This window comes from Cygnus atratus, chromosome 5, assembly GCF_013377495.2.
Source record: "Cygnus atratus isolate AKBS03 ecotype Queensland, Australia chromosome 5, CAtr_DNAZoo_HiC_assembly, whole genome shotgun sequence".
Lineage (NCBI taxonomy): Eukaryota > Metazoa > Chordata > Aves > Anseriformes > Anatidae > Cygnus > Cygnus atratus.
The window spans coordinates 44,141,057-44,159,844 of record NC_066366.1 but is presented as its reverse complement, the minus strand read 5'-3'; the positions used below and the strand labels follow the sequence as shown (position 1 = coordinate 44,159,844).

The window sequence follows — 18,788 nt, the reverse complement described above, 5'->3', positions numbered from 1 at the left end:
TTCCACCCTTGCTGTCTGTCTCTCTTTTTTCTCCTCTCTCTTAAAAAAAAAAAAAAAAAAGTTTTGAGAATTTCACTTTTCTATTCACTGCAGTCCTGGCCAAAGTAAAGCCCTCTTTTACATTGACGTCAAGATCTTTACTAAGATTAGGGTTTCATTTCTCTATTGCAGCAATTAGCCAGGGAATGTATAAAAGGCTTCAGGGAAGCAAGCTGGGACTCCAGAGGGGAAAGCACTTTGCACCATAGGCAGATAGCAAGAGAGAGGGAGAGAGGAGGAAGGCAGGAACAGAGAGGGAGGGGGGGAAAGAGAGAAAGAGGGAGGGAGGGAGGAAGGAACAGAAAGTTTATGTACATAAACCTTTTTAAAAAAAATGTATTGTTGCACCTGGTAGCTAGCTTTCCTGACACAGAAATGAGAGGTCTGCTCAGTGCTTAAATAGCTGAGAAACAATGGGATAGTGCAGGAAAGTTAACAATTAACAATCTCAGCTTAAATTTTGTAACTGCAGGGAACTGGAAACACAGCTGCCTCTCTCTTCAACAAAATCAGAAGGTCTTCTGGTTAAGGGAAAAATTTCTGTTAACTTCTTAGTTTCTGAGAAACAAGCAGCTCCGAGTTGAATGAGTATCATGCAGTTACTCTTTTAACCAGCCTGCTCGTATTTAACCATCTCTGCTCGTTTTAAAGAGAGAGACAGAGAGGGGGCAACGAGGCTTTTAAAATGCTTTTTACTTCACTTTTCTAAATGAGGGCATAGGGCAAAAAAGGGAGCTGAAGTCATCCGGCAGAAGAGAAGCAGCGAGGAAGATGGGTCTGCTAAGTGTGGATTTGCTGATCACGCTTCAGATCTTGCCGGTCTTTTTCTCCAATTGCCTCTTCCTTGCACTCTATGACTCTGTGATCCTCCTGAAGCACATGGTGCTGTTCCTGAGCCGCTCCAAGGCTGCGCGCGGCGAGTGGCGGAGGATGCTCACCTCGGAGGGGCTGCGCTGCGTCTGGAACAGCTTCCTCCTGGACGCCTACAAGCAGGTGGGTGCCGGGCACCGGCACGGCCCCGGCCCCGGCCCCGGAACGGCCCCGGCGGGTGGGCGAGCGCTGGGGGCCGGCCGTGGCGCCGCCGCGGAGGGGAAGGAAGGGAAGGGAAGGAAGGGAAGAGAAGAGAAGGAAGGGAAGAGGATGAGCGTGTGCGCAGCACAGTGTCTCCTCTTCCAAGCTCAGCTGGGTGGGAGAGGGGGGCTAAGGGTTGGGGAGACTGGAGAGGTGCTGGCTCTCTGCTCTACTACTCGCATTCCGTGTTGTAGCCACGGCTGAGCCACTTTACAGCCGTGCCTCAGTTTCCCCACCGGTAGGAATAACCACGTTCATAAAGTACTTCAGGCTCTTCGTGTAAGAATAATTACACGATGCTCTCAATGCTCTTAAAGTTGTCGTTTGTTTGCCACCTGAGATCCTCAGAGATTATGCAGCCTGCATCTTGAGACAGAGCTCTAGATACACAGATGTTATCTATGCGACACAGATAGAATTGTTTTAATTAGCGTAAAGGATAAAAATGGACCTTTGTCATTGCACTGGCATTTTCTCTTACTCATATGTTAATTTTTAGGTTGGAGGAAGCATCCATCTAGTAGTAAAACTGCATGGAGTGAAACAGTGAGCCTTTTTTCCTCATGAAAGCAGTGACAGAGGGACATGTCAGAGATTAAAAATGAACTTGACTAGCTGAGGGACAGCTGCCTGATGATTTAAGTTAATAAGGCTAATAGCAGTTATGCAACATGTACTTTTTTTTTTCCTTTTAAGTTATGTACAAACATTACCCAGTGGTGCTGCCCAGGTCTCAGGAGGTAGTTATAGTTCCCTTTTATAGATTGAAAAGGTGGACCCAAAAAGATGAAATTTCTTGCACAGGCCACCCACTTAGTAAGTAGAAGAGCTGGATTCAGAGCCCTGTGGCTTCCAAAACAGTGCTTAGTCTGTTAATGTGTTGTCTTATTTAGACCATCTAATTTAACATGCCTCATGTGATGTCATGAAGTCATAAGGATCCTATCCAAATGATAGCTCTGTGTCTTCTGAAATATTTCTTTTTGTGTCACCTTACCCCCCAGATCCCTTTCACCTCCCCTCAATGGCTTTTGTAATTTGCTCTTACATAGAGATGTGAAGAGCTGGTGGTGGTGATTGCTGGCTTTGTGATGTGGAATACAAACTGCTTAGCCTGAAACCAAAGCCACGGAGACATTAATTTTCAGTATAAGGCAAATATAAATAACAGTAGTCTTTGCCAAATGGGTCAACCTCTTATTGCCACCCTAGGAATCAGCCAGCTGGCTACCCAAATGAAGTAATGATGAATACTGAAACTCACTATGCTCCTAACCCTTTTAGTTTCTGGTTTTGGTCTCTTCACAGGCATTAAGTAAATTTTTCAGTGGCCTCATTAAATGGGCCAGTGAACGTTATTGTTCCGGTTTTACAGACCAGGCAAGACAGGACAGTTAATGCATGACTTGGTCAAGACTCCAGTGGAAGTTGGTAGCACAGCTCTGAAACAGCCAAATTTCCGCTTCCCAAAATTTTAACCTGTATACAGCCCAGGTTCTAGAGAAGGTATAGAGCTATAGAGAGCCACATATCCATGGATTTTCTTCAGTGTTATTTTACTTGGATAATATAAAATGATTTAAAATAAAGAAGGTGCATGCCATTCTATACTTTCTAAAGTCAAACTTTACATTTCCCTCAGTACTGTCGATATCAGCTGCAGAAGATACAGGTAGGCTGTTTCTGTGTTATTTTTGGTGTTTGCAGTGAAACACATAACTTGAACTTAGGTGTCTTCCTTATCAGCAGTAAATGACCTAGGTTACTCAAGTCAATTAAGCTCTACAGTCCTTAGAATAAATTCTGGGCCTCAATGGACTCAGCAGAAAAATTCATAAAAACATAACCAGATTTTCTCACCTTGTTACAAAAAGGGGAAATAATCCATTTCTGATGGCCTCAAGACAAAAGTAATTGACCAACAATTAGTTGGCTTCTTTTTCCTTTATAGAATTATGGACCATAAGGCTAGAAGATTATTGGAAAACCTTGATTGTCAGAGAGGTATATAAATGTACAGATCAAACTATAGAGATGACAAACTGAGGAGTAATATTAGCAGAAGGAGAGTCATCACATTAACAGTAGAGGAGAGTCTTCGGCTGATTCTTTAGGGAAGAGAGAAAAAAGTGTTCAGCTGGAAAACTACTGGTAGAATTGAAAAAAAAAAATCAAATATACCCTGTGTTATAGCATAAAAGTTTAAAGAGCATGAGAAAAGAGTGAAATGTATTAAATGTTGTCCTACAAAATATCTTTTTCCTCAAAAATATCTTTTCCTATATGGGACCATCCAGTTGTCATATCTTAATCTTAGCCAGTTAGTGAAGGTAGGAAATGAAAATACTGTATGGAATCAGGATACTGAATAGCAATACAAAATGCAGTCTATATCATAACCGTGATTGCTTATTACTCCAGTTTTCTAAATAAAGTCAGGTGTTAGCAAAGTACTTAGGCATGTGCTTAAGCTCATTCCATTTAGGAGCATTTATGAGATAATCACCATTTTTTCAGCTAGAATAGCAATATTGAAGATGGTTGAAGTAGACCAAAGTTTAGCAGAAGCTTTGCCAGTTAGCAGAAGACTGGATCCAGAGCAGTAATCATTCTTGGTTGTACAATGTTTGTCACTTACACAGAACTCTTTTTAGTACATTTCACAACATTTTACATAAAAGTACTTCAGGTACTATTTATATTCACAGGAAAATTTACTGGAAGCCATTCCAGAAAAACTCAATGGGTAAATACTAAGTTCTAGATTAAATGTGAATTTATTCTAAGAAAGGAGCTCTGCCTTGACAGCACACAGACTGTTCCAGAATTAAGGGAATTTTATTTCAAGACTAGTGTGTACAAGAGATGATCTGGGAATAGCTAAAGTAGAGTATATTTGAAATAAGTTATTCTGATGCACTTTCCCTTCTAGAATTTTTTTAATATCTTACCCAGATTTCAACTTCCTTTTGTTCTGCTTTTTGTTGTTATTAAGTATTGCTGCACATGACTTTTTTGTTAAGGCACTAATTTCACATGCAAGATTACCTAGCAACAGTTGAAGATTTTAATATCCTCAGTGGATAAGCAATGTACAGTCTGATGTATTGTATGTACAGTATTTTCTGTATTCTCTTTTATTGACACATTTTATATTTGTCTTCTCCACATTTTATTGTTGTACTGGAATCAAAATGACTGGTATCTTGTTTATTTTCTTATGTAAATTTTATCAGAGATTAATATATTTCTTTTTACTTCCTTAGCTTTGAGTTCAGTATCTGTCACACCCAGTGTTGGTATTGTCTACACTGCACCATGTTTGTAATTTAAGGAACATCTTCCTCCTACTCTTTCCCAAGAGGCAAGCATATCTTCAACAAGAGAGTCTTTAGGACCAGATTAATTGTCACAAGAGACATAAATATAGCTAGTAGACAAGCTACAGTAACTTTATATAATTGGAAGAGTGCAACTGTTTTATTTAGATGTTATTTTTCTAATTTACTGCTGTGCTCTGTTTGTCTACAGAAACAAGTGGATTGACTCCTGAAGAGCAAATCATGTATGTATATGTGTGTAGGTATTTACACATTCATATGTTTTTGTATGTATACAGTTACATACACATGTGTGTATCTGTCTATATATATGTACATAAATGTATGTGTATAAATGCAAAAATACACACACATAGGCATACATAACTTGCTCTTTAAAGAGTCAGTCCACTCTCATTTCTCTGTATTTGTATAAACACATATATGTGTAAATTGAATGCATGGACACCACCAATAAGAGATTATAAACAAAAGAGATTTGGGGGAGGATATTAGTATGCCTTCTGCATGCTCTATATAGGCATATAGGCCCTCTATGTGAATGCAGTGAAGCATCACAACATAGATGTTGAACATGTCATGTATCTGACAGAAATCCAGAGAGAAAGTGAAAAAGCTAGAGAGGTTATGAAGAAGTATTGTATTTCATTTGAAAAGATCCCCCCACCCGTAAGCTTCACCTCTAGTACGGGGACCAATTTCTAGGATTTCAAAGGTGAGAAACTGTTATCCTAAGATGCTTTTAAAATGGGTACAAAAACGTTTTTCCATAGCAGCACCCAGTGGTAAGGCCTTGTGCTGGGAGCGTTTTCAGTGCCAGATATGAACTTTGTGTTTTGGCAGCACAGTTTCTGCTCGTGGCCCCCTGCACAGATCTCTAAGACTACCCTAGAGGAAATCCTCCCTCTTCTCCAACCTAGTGTGTTTCTTTGGGAAAGATCTATGCCAGGTATTTTTTTCAATGTCATCTTTCTGATGCAGCCAAATGCTGAGCAGTCCACCTGTGGGCATACAAAGTACACGTGGATATACACGTGTGTGTGTAGATGTGCGTTACAATCCTCAGAAGAATGCTGGTATTTCCACAGGGGCATAGTAATGGGTGTGTGCATGTAGTTGTACAGCTTTTGGCTGTCTTTGTAGTGGGACAGCAGCAAGCTTTGGCATGACAAGCCCAGCAGAGAGGGAAGGTCTGGCACAGGGTCCCAGCTTCAGAGCCTGGGCCCACTTCTGGGCTCAGCGGCAAGTAGACTGGTTCAGTAACGCCCAGCGAGATCTTCCTGACACTGCAGGGATGCACACTCATTTTGCCTTTGGCTACTTCTGCCTGCCTAATGGACACATTTATACTTGAAAGTAAAAATCAGCACGCAAAGAAGGAAAACTGTCAGCTCTTGAGATGTTAAGTGTGTGCTATGCAACATTGTCACAAAGCAGTATATGAAGCTAATAGAAAAGCATGATGCTTTACCTGCTTTTTGTCTGTCCAGTATCTCTCTGCTTTTTGGTGACATCCTTTAAAGATCAGAGAGAATGCTACATAGTTTCAGGGTTTAGAGCTAGACATTGTGTGGTATTAAAAGCTTTCATTGGTTTTACAAAGTTCAGAGTTAGCAGAATTGTTTTCATTGACATTTTCAAATAAAAACAATCATGAAAGAAATGAAAAAAAGCCCAAAACAAAACCACAATTAAAACCTTTCCTGCAGTGTTTGGAACGTAAATTCAACAGGATTTGGGCTTGTCATTGGCATTATTATTAAAACATTGTCATTTTTATTAATATATAATCATGTTTGTTGTAGCACTGTCTGGGGACCAACCTAGATCAGGAACCCATTGTGCTAGGCAATGTACTAAACAAGAGCAGCAGACAGTTTTTCCCAAGGAGCTTACAGTTTCAAGGCAGACAAAGGGTAGGAAAAATAATATGGTGACTCCAGTTCTTGATGGGGTCTCAACCTCCACATTTCATTTTGAGGATTTACATTTCTTCTGCACTATCTCTGTGCAGTCTTCTGTTTTCACCCTTATGTAGGAAAAAAGTCCTCTTGAACTGGTGGAAAGGACTGCTTGCCTTTTTATGAAAACCTTGTGAAACCCCCCTTTGGCTGTAATAGCCGCATGAAAATTAGCTAATGTGCACCATCCGGGAAAAGGATTGCACCCAGTCCTTGCACCCCAGCCCTGCCTCTCAAAAAAAAAAAAAAAAAAAAGGCACTGAATTTGCATAGTACTAAAGCTGAGGAAAAAGAATAAATAATCCTTCAGACTACTTTCAAGTGTGCCTCAAGTGTCCATTACCCAGGAGCTGGTGATTAATAGAGACTGGTGAAGGCCTCTGGCATCTGTAGGTAGGGTTCATGGTGGCAGCCAGTGTCCCACAGGTCAGGGTGTCCCAAAAGCCACAGTGTCATAGGCCATGCTCCCATCTTTAGGGGATCATGAGTTATAAGAAATGTTTCTACAGGCTCCCTGTAGATTAGAGGAAGTAAAATTGTCCTTTTTCTTTATAAGAGTGCAAGGCAAAAGGCTCCTTTATGTTTTCCCTCTGCCTTGCATGGTCATTTGTGGGACTGTCAGTTTTTAAATAAAGAGGGCAGCATATGACTAGTTATTTTTATCTGGACTGTGACCTTTTAATTTGTCTCCCACTTCCCCTCCTCAGCTTCACACACCTGATCCTAAATAAAGACTCTGGAAGAACTCTAGCAAATTCCAATCTCTGCCCTCCAATTCGGGTACTTGAGTTTCTTAAAGCAAACTGCCACCTCCCCATGATAAATGAAGAGTTCCCATTCCTGTACACTACTCCTAAGAAGAGCCTCCTGTAATTTTTATCCACTGCACAACTCTGGGATTTATAAAAACAGAAAACAAAAATAATAATATGTACACTTCTGCAGCCAGAGTCTGATTATGATTTGGATGAAGCACTGAGAAATATCAGGCTGTTTGGAGGCTATGTTTAGCTGAATGGAATCAAATCAAAGAAAAGCACGGAATTTGTAAAGGAGCAAAAGGCTCCAGGGACTCAGTTCATAACCAACTGCTGGACTCCAGTCCCGATCACAGCATGTCTGCATTTAAATAGCTAATATCACAGACTGCTAATTGTCTGGCAACACCTATTTTCTTTAGGGGGTTGGCACAGCCTGATGGGTCTGCCAAACTGTTTGAAAATCTCTCATGCAGGGAATGAAAGCCATATTCCAGTGCACAGGATCCCCGGAGGGTTATGCTAAAGCTGATAAAAGCAAAGCAACAAAAAAGAAAAGGTAAATGAGGAGGCGATGTTTTGTCCATGGGGCTTTTCCTCGTCCTCATGTAGCATGTACAAAGTTAGCAGTATGCGCTATTTCTAGCCTGTAGTTATGAATAGGGCTTTCTTTCCCACTCCTAAGTCTCCTTCGTTTTGCAGTCTGCATGCTAAAACATCAGCAGCCCTGCTCCCTTTTTGCTCTATGTGCAGACTCAGAGGAGGAGATGCAGTACCAAGGCTGTCAAGCTGACACAGAATTCACTCAAACGATGCAAGTCAGTGCTTTATTGCCAGGCTGGCTCTTGCTCTTGCTGATGGCTGGGCTGGCTCGCACGCGTGGTTGGCCTACCTTGTCTGGTTTCCACCTCAGCCTGCTGCCCAGAAGGCTGGCAGCCGAACGCCTGAATCTCCACACACACACAAGTACGTGATTATAGAAATGCTGGATTGCGTGTGAGGGAAATTCTGCTGGTTTGTTTCTCAGAATATATATTTTGCCTGCCTTTGTGTAAGATTTCAAAAGTGGTTTGGCTGAATGCATGGTTTTTTTGTTTGTGTTGATTTTCTTTTCCAAGAGCTATTTTTTCTTTCAATAAATAACAACAAAGAAGACAGCCAAGGCCCACAATGCAGATGATCAGCAAGGATGATATTGTTCATCTTGTGTCAATCGGTTCCCGAGCCTGGTGAAATAAAGAGTCCCTTTGGGAACGTCAGCGCTTCATCAAGACCAATTAGTGGAGATGCCGCTGCTTATGTTTAAGCATTAACGACTGGGCAGGGCGGCGTTTTGGAGTGCCTGACACTGGCATGGAACAAGGCACCGACCTAATTACTCCTCTGCAAGAGCAGAAAATGCCTTGTGAATGCCCTCTTGGCAAGGATGTCTCATTAAGGGGGGAAAAAAAAAAACACAACACAAGCACTCCTAGAAACAAAAGTTAACGTGATAGGTAACCTGCGGCCATGAGACTTACTTTGTGGCTGTGGGAAATAAAGAGAAACTGCTATAAGGTGACATTGGGCGTAGTTGTACTTTATTTCTTAAATCCATCCGTTTCTTAGTCAATAAGAAGTACGAGAGAATACAAACCTGCGTCATCGGAGAATAGTGAAATGCATTGCCACCATTGGTATCAATGTTAAAATAGTACTTGAGAGGCATTCTCATGCTGGTGTTCAATGGGAGTGCTTTTGTTAGTCTGTTCTTTCAGGGTTTGCAAACTTGCCTAGGAAAAGAAACATTTGGTAGATCCGAGCAAAGAGTTGGTAATGAGGAGCTTACAATATTTAGCCTCTTTCTGCATAAAGATGTTCAAGGAGCAGACTGTGGTTTCTTAATTAAAGATTTTATTGTTGGTTAGAGTATTTTCAGGCATAATACTGTTGTTAACTAAAGCCAGAAATGTCAAGGGAACAGCTGCTCAGACGTTTCTTGTCACCTGAGCAACTCCTGTTCATTGCTCTTATTTTTTTAGTTCTGTCCTTTTTACCTTTATTTTTTTTTCTCTGAATAGTGCCAGCAAATATGAGGAATTCAAAGTGTGTTGCTTAATTGTGATTTATGAGATAAATCACATGCGATTACTTCTTTTCCTTGACTGGTTGAGCACATGCTCCTAAATACTGAGGTCCATTATTCATCCAGTGAGTGGGTGCAGCACAGATACTTACATGTCAGGCTTTGCCCAAAAGACATATTTTGGGCAACTCAGCTCTGAAAAAGCAATCGTTTGGTAGTGCAAGAACAATTAAGCTTTCTAGGTAAGGGGGGTGGATCTAGTGTTTGTGCAGATGTGCAGGTGTTGTGTTTTTTGGGATGTGCCTTTTTTTTTTGGAAATTACCAGTTTAAATCTGCGGAGTTGTCTAGCTAGCTTTGGATTGAATGCAGCCCTCGGGATGATTGTATCACCTACAGATGATCATGACCTCTGTGTTTTTTGCTCATATCTGGACCTTTACCTTACTTCTGCTTTGCCTATCTTACTGCATAGAATGGCAGACAAAAATGAAATGTTCAACAGCTCTGCAAGCTCTGCAGAAGAGTACCTACTACCTGTAAAGGAGTAGGTGGCCTGCAGCAGCACCTCTTAAATGCTACAAGGTGAATCTCTTGTAACATGGACAAACGTTATATCCTGAGCCTCTGAGCCTGCCTCTCTCCAGAGACATAATTTCTTCTCAGTAACAAGGATACAGCATTTTTCCTTCCTTGAGTTCAATGGAAAGACCACACTCCCAGCAGGTCCCAACCTCGGCTATTTCAAACCTTGCTTCCTTCCAAAAGTAAATGAGCACGAGGCTTTTCTTTCCTCCCTCGCTTCCTTCCTCCCTCCCTCCCTCACTTCTCTTTCTCTCTCCCTTTCTCCCTCTCTCTCTTTCATTTTTTATTTTAAACTGTTACCAGGGCTCTAGCAGATAACATATGCTGCAGATGCAGGTTTACAGGGGCCATGGAGGGCTGTGCTTTCCTGGGGCAGCGCTTGCTCCCCTTGCCTGTAATTACAGCTGTGTTGCTTTCAGTGGTGCCATCACTGCGTGCTCAGCCTGGAGAGATTCATGGGTCTCTCTTGGTCTTTCTTTCTGTGGTTCTCTCTCTTGCTGTTCTCTGAGTGAAGGGCACCACATTTTGTCTCAATGTGTCCCACAGAAAATAGCTGAAATGATGTTTATATCCTGTGCCAACACGCTGTGAGACCTTCTCATGCAACTCTGAAATCTGGCATCTTTAAGGAGAGGGTCTTACAAAAACTACTTTAGTTAGACTCCGTTTCTATGGGTATTCTGATGAAATAATGCTGAGTGATGATAACTGTAGATTTGTTCAGGGTAGTCAGGTTTCTGGGGGGAAATGGAAGATCCAACATTTACAATATACTTGTCTCTGGAAATGTGTACAGCAGCAATCGCATCAGTTAACTATACAGCTGTTAATATATCTTCTCACTGTATCTGACTAATCAGAATACCCTAGCATGAAATGTAGATTAAAAATTCACCCCAAAATCAGTAATTTATTCACTTTTTACACAGTTCTAATTCATTGTTCACTTCTATTGACTTCATTTGGAGTGTAGCTTGAGAAAGAAATGGATGAAATATGAAGGAATTCAGAATTTGGCCCTGTATGTGTCCATCAAAGCAACACTTCTGAACATAATCAAATAGACAGGAAACAGAGAGAGAGAGAAAGAGTTTGAGAAATATAAAAGGATAATTGCATAGTTGTACTAGAGCTTGATGTTAAAGGCAGATACATAGGATTTGCTGTGGCAGAGCTCATTAAACCTAATTGTCTTATGTAGTAATATTTTATGGTTCTATAGCAGTTATCAGCTAAGGATCTTGGAGCCCTCTGCAGGCTCCACCTTATTCTGGCAGTCCCCTCTGTGAGATGTATATATTCTGCCTTCTTTCTGTAGGAAGGGAAATTGAAACAGTCAAGCAAAATGACTTTTCCATAATTGCCTGTTGGATCTGAGTTAGATCTGGGGGTTAGATCTGAGAACAGTTAACTTTTATTTCATCATACTTCAGCTATCATATAAAGTTTCTCCTTTTCTTGCTGCTTTTGTCTCAGTTTTATAGAGAAGTATTCCAATAGAAGGAAATGTGTCACTCTAATCAAAGTACAGCAAAGTGGTTAGAAAACGCTTTGAGGAGCACAGTCATCAATGGTCCACAGCATGATGTACTGAGTGGGTGTCTGCAGAGATCTCTCTTGTGTTTGGTACTTGAGTATTTTCATCACTGGACTCTAGGATGGAAGAGAATATACACATGGAATCTGCAAACCTCTCAAAATTGAGAGGCACTGCATGTGTTGTGAAGGTCAGGAATACAATGCAGAATGATTCTGAAGAATTGGAAAAATGGCTTGGAAATGTGAGATGCTGCTCAATGGGGCCAAGTGCAAAGTGGCAGATTCAGGTTGGACTGGTGAAGTACACAAATCCATGATGGGGAGCAACTAGAAAGGCTGAAAAAAGGACATAGGCATTATAACTGCTCACTAGCTAACTCCTAGTCAACTCCTAGTCCTAGACTATAGTTTTACCAAAGTAGTTATGATGCTTTGAGAAAAGCAAACATCTCGAATGCATAAACAGGTGTAGCTTATGAGACACAGGAAGTAACTGTCACAGAAAAAAAATGAGAAGAAATGGAAAGTAGTCTGCCTGAAAGCAACTTAGAGTCTGCAAATACATAAGGCTGACAGGGCTACGTGTGTGGTGGACAGGATAAGACAGGTTTTGGAACCACTTTTGTAACCCTAATGCAGTAGTATACCTGTCAGGCAGGCTGTGTTTCCCTGCTCTGTGAGTGGGGATGGACAGGATGAACTTTTTGAGGCTACTGTTATTGATGATTTGCTCTATCTAGAATCGCTATGCTAGTGTCCACGTGGGCAGTTTGTATTTGAACATGTAACTATTGATTTGAATACAGTAATCATAAAAGATACTGGACAAGCAAGTCGCACTAACTTGCTATATTTTCATTTGTTCTGCTGTCAGGTCAAATTGGGAGGAGAAGCCCCAAACTCCAGTGTAATCCACATAGCCAAGGGCAGCGATGGCAGCAGTAGCAGCTGGAAGAGTGTTGGTGGCAAGTGTGGAACCAAATGCCACCTTCTGGATTTTGCCAACTCTGAGCGGCCACTGGTGGTCAACTTTGGTTCAGCTACCTGACCACCATTCACAAGCCAGCTGTCAGCCTTCAGCAAGCTGGTGGAAGAGTTCTCTGGTGTGGCTGACTTTCTGTTGGTCTACATTGATGAGGCTCACCCGTCAGATGGCTGGGCTGCCCCTGGAATCTCTCCCTCTTCGTTTGAAGTTAAGAAACACAGAAACCAGGAAGATCGATGCGCAGCTGCTCACCAACTCCTAGAGCGCTTCTCCTTGCCACCTCAGTGCCAGGTGGTGGCTGACTGCATGGACAACAATGCCAATGTGGCCTATGGGGTTTCATTTGAGCGAGTATGCATTGTGCAGAGACAAAAAATCGCCTATCTAGGAGGCAAAGGCCCCTTTTTCTACAATCTGCAGGAGGTTCGGCTTTGGCTGGAACAAAATTTCAGCAAAAGATGAAATCCATTTCCGATAGAAAATATGTCAACAGGTGTGTCCCTTTAAGGTGATGTAAAAGGGAAAAAAAGAAGAAAACATGCTGGTTTGAATAAGGCCTTTCAGATGATTGCAGGAGAACACATTTGATAAAAAGGTCAAATGAACATTATCTAGGAAAAGAAAACTGAAAAAAAATAAAGAACTAACTCCACAGAAACATTATTGTATGAAAAAAAATCCCACTCCTGCGCTCCTTATGGGACAGAAAAGGTGAAGAGGCTCCTGCGAAAAGGTGCTGCAGTTGAGCAGGAAGAGTGGTGTGATAAGAGCTGTCTCCCAGAGGAACCCATCTCATGAAGTGTCGGCCCTGGGGTGAGCTGGAAGCTCTGCTGCCTGGAAGACAATCTGCGGAAAGGAAATACCGTGCATTTCATCAGAAGCGCTTCTTTACCCTCCTGTGGCCAATGCAAGCAACTTTGGAGGAGCCAGGGGCTTGCAATTACTTTGCATAGAAATGCAGTGCAATGTGGCAAGCCTCCTCTCCTGATAGAGATTTTCTTGTTCAGAGACTACAGGAACCACCATGCAATGCATCATGCATGCAGACAGCTGCTCAGATCAAGATGAAACATTGTATGCTGGTATTTGTACTCTCTATGGACACCTCTGCACAACATATTAACTATGTAATTCCATCTACATGTTTGCATCCAGTAGGTAGGCCTGTGCCTGCTGAGAAAAATGTTAAAATCTTTGAAGTCGTACCAAAAAGAGAAAGGTGATCAAATAGACCCATTACGATCCACTTCAAAAACTAAAAAACTTGGACTATTTGTAACAACACAGCAAGAGCCATCTAGAATTGGTATCATGAGACAAAACTCACCTGATGCCATCTCTCGGTTCTTACAGCAGCATGCGTTTATCAATATTCTCTGGTTTTCCTCCCTCTTCCCCCCCCCCCCCCCCGCCCCCCCCCCCACCCCGATCTCTTTCTGTCTAGCAATAGGCTTAAAGGTAATTTCATTTTTAAAGGTAATTTCATTTTTAGCTTTTAAAAAGTAACTTATTTCTCTTTTGTTTTTATTTTTTATTTGAGTTAACGACCATACAGATGCATTTTGGCGATGGGGAAACTTATACACAACATACTTTACCTCATTGAAATGGAAACCTATCCTGTTATTTACTTTGTCAAATGTAGTCATGCTGATTTTTGCTGTCTTAGATTACCCGCAAATAGTTTATAGATTCAGCTAGATTAGTTTAGCTGAAAGTTAAGTGATTTGTAGCCTCAGAATTTCCGAGTTGCACTTCTGCTATCGGATGAGATGATAGTCTGTGTTTCACTCCTGTTCTCAACAGCCTTCTCAGAGAAACAGGGAGGACAAATAGTGTGAATCAACATGAATAAGTGTAAAAGATGACAGAATTTTCATAAGAATGGGTTTGAGGAATAATTTAAATTATCTTTAAAGAGATGCTGTCAATTCAGAGTAGACAAATTTAGATATTTTTAAAACAAAAATGATTTAACCAAGCCTGATGAAAGGGCATGTTTACAATGAGCTAACCTGATAGAGCTGAGAAGTGAAAACCCATAAGAGGAGATGGACTATCCAAGTTTTTTTCTCAACTTTGGCAGAAACATGAAACAGATAAACGGGGTAAGTGGCAAAAATCAAATTAGCTCTTTTACTTTCTCATCCTGCCAGTTATCAAGAAAATGACATATTAGTACTAACACAGGAAAGAACAGAAAATGCATACATAAATATTTTAATTTTCAAGATGTCCCCTTAATTTTTTTTTTCTTGGCTGTTGGTCAAGTTAGCCAATATACAAGATATTTGGAAATGTATTTTCAAGCACAGATCTAAAATAATGGCAGTAACATGAGTGATTTCTATCATATTAAGGTTCATACTTCCCTTTCTTCTCATATTCTCCTCTGCACACTGTTAAGCATACACAAGTGCGCTTATCTCTGGTAAAGTCTGCCAGAAGAGGGGTGTAAAGAATGGCCTTCAGGCCTTCTGTTGACCCCTGTTTCTCAGAAAATGTGTGTGTGTGCTTATGTATGTATACGTATATATGAATATTATATACATACACATGTGCATACATATGCATACACACATAAGTGGTGTCTAAGGCCAATAATAATCACCATTCTGTCCTTCCATTCATTAATGTTACTGTAACTCATTGCTCAGTATGAAAGTTTGCTATACTTTTTCATGACTAACTGGGATATATAACCGAACATTTTAAACCTAATATTGTAAAACCGGTAACATAGCCAAATTATGTAGTTTATTTAATCCAGTATCCTGCCTCTGACTGTATCGGATGCTTCAGGGGAAGGTGCAATAATTTCTTCTGGATTTTCATTTGTTTCAGCCCTTGCTATTTCTGTCTTGTTTAATGTGATCACTGATGTTTCATCCCTATGAGATGCTGATCCAGAACTGTGAGACCTAAATATTTCTTGAGGTGGTGAATTCTAAAATAATAATTAAAAAAATGTTTAAAACCAAAGAAAAACAGAAAAACATTTTTTTTCAGATTTGAATTGGCTGCTCAGATGGCATTCTCATCTCTTGCTCTTGTACGCTAAAGCAGTACAAGCAGGAATGATCCCAGTTTTTCTTCTGTATATCAGTGCTGATATATTCTACATAGAAATTTACATAGCTGTTATTGTTTCTTAAGCCAAAACAATAATTCACATTCTTATACAGGTCCATATTCTGTGCCTATCTCTGAATCTCTTCTGTTTTCTACACTCTCCTTTTACTCAGGTGAGTAAAGCTGTGGACATTAGTCCAACTGAAAATAGGCATTGGTGTACCCAGTACAGCATCTTTTCCTTATTATATTCTATTCTTAGTCATTTGAAATTTCATAAATCCATAGCAACTCCATATCCATTGTAAAGCTTAAACTACTATGCCTTCTTTCTCTTTCTCCATCATACAGATTAAGTCTCAACTGTTTCATCTGGGATTTCCCAAATGCTAGCAAAATGTTTAGCACAGCTGTTGAAACATACCTTTAGCTCGGAGGAGGGAGTCTGAGTTAGTAATTCATTTAGTTAATACCCCTTTGTATATCTAAAGTCACAGTTATTTTTCAAGTCTATTTTCTCCCTCCATTTGGATTTCCATTATTTTGTCTTAGTGCAGTACCTTGTTATTCATAGATGCCTGTTCATCACACAATATAAAGGAATTATAAAACTGGCGGCTGTAAATGGGAAATCCACAAGGATTTTCCACAAGAAAAAATACACAATAACTTAATTTCTTTCTTGGCAGAATGAATGCCTTACCCTGCCCAAAACTTAAAGATGGTTCAGCCTGACTGACTATCAAGACAGAAATAAGTTTTGTAAATCTTTAAATTTCCCCAGAAAATTTGCAGTCGGAAACCAGGAGAAATGTTCTGAAAAAGAAATAGGCTTAAAGCAAAAAACATCTTCTGTAAGTGGATGACATACATACAAGCTCTTCAATTTTTTGTTGACAAAATTAAAACTTTTTAGAGGCAAGGTTTTAAATTAAACTTCATACATTGTCTGTAGTTAATGTAAGAAGTGGAAGTATGTCAGATACCTGAAATCATCATATAACTGTGGGTTGTTTTGGGTCCAGGTAGAAATTTTGCTATCTTGCTAGCATTGTGTTTCACAGTTGGTCTAATCTACTATGAGGCTAGATTTGCTTTTGTCTCTTACTCTCACTGTTCGAGGGCACTAAACCATATTACTTGAGGTGCTTCAGTGTGACATACGTATCGAGCAAGAGCTCACAAAACAGGTGCCTGAAAGTGTTCTGGAAGGCTTGTGTACATAATAGAGACTCCAGTACTGTGCCTCAGCATTAGTATGGGAAGCTTCCAGTACTTTCTCATTCTGAGCAAGGTAAATAGCTATTCTGGGCTATCATTCTACATTGTTCTGTGCTTAGCATCATTATTTAGCACTGTATAAAATGAATGTAAAACATTTTGTACGGATGAAAACGATAGCATTTTGCTGTTGCTTATGTAGACAATGACATAAATTTAAGGCAGCAGGAAAACATGCCCTATCCTTTAAAAAGAAGAAAAGATATTCCAAAATATATTGTTGAACAACTGTCTGAACACTTTGAAAATGCAGTCATTTTTATGAAGGTGATCTTGGTGGGAAAACTCACAGAGCTTCTCAAAAATGTATCAGTGATTCATTCAGGTATGCATGGGGGTGGAGGTTATGTTTCTGTATGTGTGAAAGTGGCTTTTCTGTGGTGTGGAGTGTAGGTTTAAAGGTTTTTAAGACTTTCATTCAGTACTATAACCAAAGCAATAAGAGGTATCAGGTAGGGAATATTGGCCAGTTTTGTTCAACTCTACACCATGTCAGTGCTGGATACATATTCGGTGAGCTAGGGGCCCAGTTTGGAGGCTTCAAAGAGGGATGGGGTGAGACATGAATGCTTGTGTGTTTATGAAGAGCACTAACAAAAGAGTAATTAACTCAGTTGGTGTTCAGATGCCCTCACACTGGCATTCCTCTGTGCACCTTAGTGTTTCTGTATTTGGAAAGGGGTTCTCTTTGGAGCTGTTAATAAGTTTGCTGGGGTGTAGATGCCTGTGTGTACTGATTACGTGTGTGTCATTGTTTAAATGTCAAAATACACTTTGTAGGAGAGCCAGCAAAATTTTGTTACAATATGGTGCTCCATGAAATGTGCTTTTTAGATGTTTTTTTTCCTTCTATTATAATAAAATATAAAGTAAAATATATCTCTTCTGTGCCTTTTTATTCTAACATTGGTTATTAATGTGCAATGGAATCTTGACAATAGACCAGGAAAACTTAATGGCATAGCCTATGCCACCCTGATTTGATCATAAGCAATACAAGCAAACCCCTTTATAAATGTTAAGACTTATGTTTTCTTTATTTAGTATCTGACTGCTGCTCAACTTTTAAGTAAGAAAAGGGAGAGAAACTGAGCTAATAGGACAACAGTTGAGTCTGCACAGAATAACTGTTTCCAAAAAAAGTACATGTTTGAAGAAAACATACTACATCATACATAGCACACAAAACCTGGACAAATTGCTTGTGAATGCAACCATTATACATGCAGCTCCCATTTCAATTAACATACAAAAAAAAATATTAACTGCACACATTATTTAAATATATTAAAATTAAAAGCACAGCTGAATAGCTGTTACAGGTAAGAAAAATTCAAAAGCAACTTCTGAAACAAGCTCACTTTGTGATTTAGTTGTATTTAGAATTTTTTTCCTCTTTGTCATCCTGTGTTCCTGTGAGTTTTAAAGGACCATATTATCTGAAAACTACTTCTGAATATAGGTAAGAAAGGAAAAACCAAATCACCTAAAGGAAAGCCATTGAAGAAGTTACATGTCAGTGTTCTAAGCAGAAATGTTCGTTATGGTATGGTGGACATGCCTTTGGAACAACCAAACCAATAACACACTTTAGATTCAATCTCCAGTTCAAGTTGCGAAAATGACCATCAAAAGTACTTCAAGGAGAAATTGGATCTGTGTGAATATACCTTTAATCTGGCCAGATTATGACCTTTATATTAATTATTGCTATAAGGAATTAACTCAATAACCTGGAAGTATAAAAACACCATTCAGGGTTTGCTTCTTATTTGACATCTATATAGACAGGTAAGGAGAGATGTGATGAAATAACAGTTTAATTAGAACAATAAGATCATTAATATACAACTTGTTACCAAAAATTAGACTCTGACAGAAATTTGTACTCCCCCCAAATTGTAAGAATATATATATATATATATATATATATATATTTTCTGGCTTGGATGGTGCCCATGGTAGAAGGAAAAAAAAAGGGGGGGGGGAGGTACTTATAGAGCATTATAGAGCAGTATCTCAATGGGGTTGATTACTGCTTGAGATCTTACTTTCTTTTTCAAGAAGGGAATTTCTGAGGCGTAATGAACCTG

The 18,788-nt window shown here is 39.9% G+C and overlaps 1 protein-coding gene across 3 annotated transcripts; it reads left to right on the top strand.

Moving 5' to 3' along the window:
* Nucleotides 1-220: 220 nt before the first annotated feature.
* On the top strand, nucleotides 221-17,566 carry DIO2 (iodothyronine deiodinase 2). 3 transcript variants are annotated; one of them, XM_050711066.1, is made up of 3 exons: nucleotides 221-1,032; nucleotides 2,753-2,782; nucleotides 12,232-17,555. In XM_050711066.1, the coding sequence occupies exons 1-3, from the start codon at nucleotides 811-813 to the stop codon at nucleotides 12,847-12,849; spliced, it is 870 nt and encodes a 289-aa protein (XP_050567023.1). In that variant the 5' UTR covers nucleotides 221-810; the 3' UTR covers nucleotides 12,850-17,555. The 3 variants fall into 3 exon arrangements, with proteins under 3 accessions (XP_050567023.1, XP_035395603.1, XP_035395604.1); XM_035539710.2 differs by lacking the exon at nucleotides 2,753-2,782 and having other exon boundaries at nucleotides 12,232-17,566; XM_035539711.2 differs by lacking the exon at nucleotides 2,753-2,782 and having other exon boundaries at nucleotides 12,232-12,804.
* The last annotated feature ends 1,222 nt before the right edge of the window (nucleotides 17,567-18,788 follow it).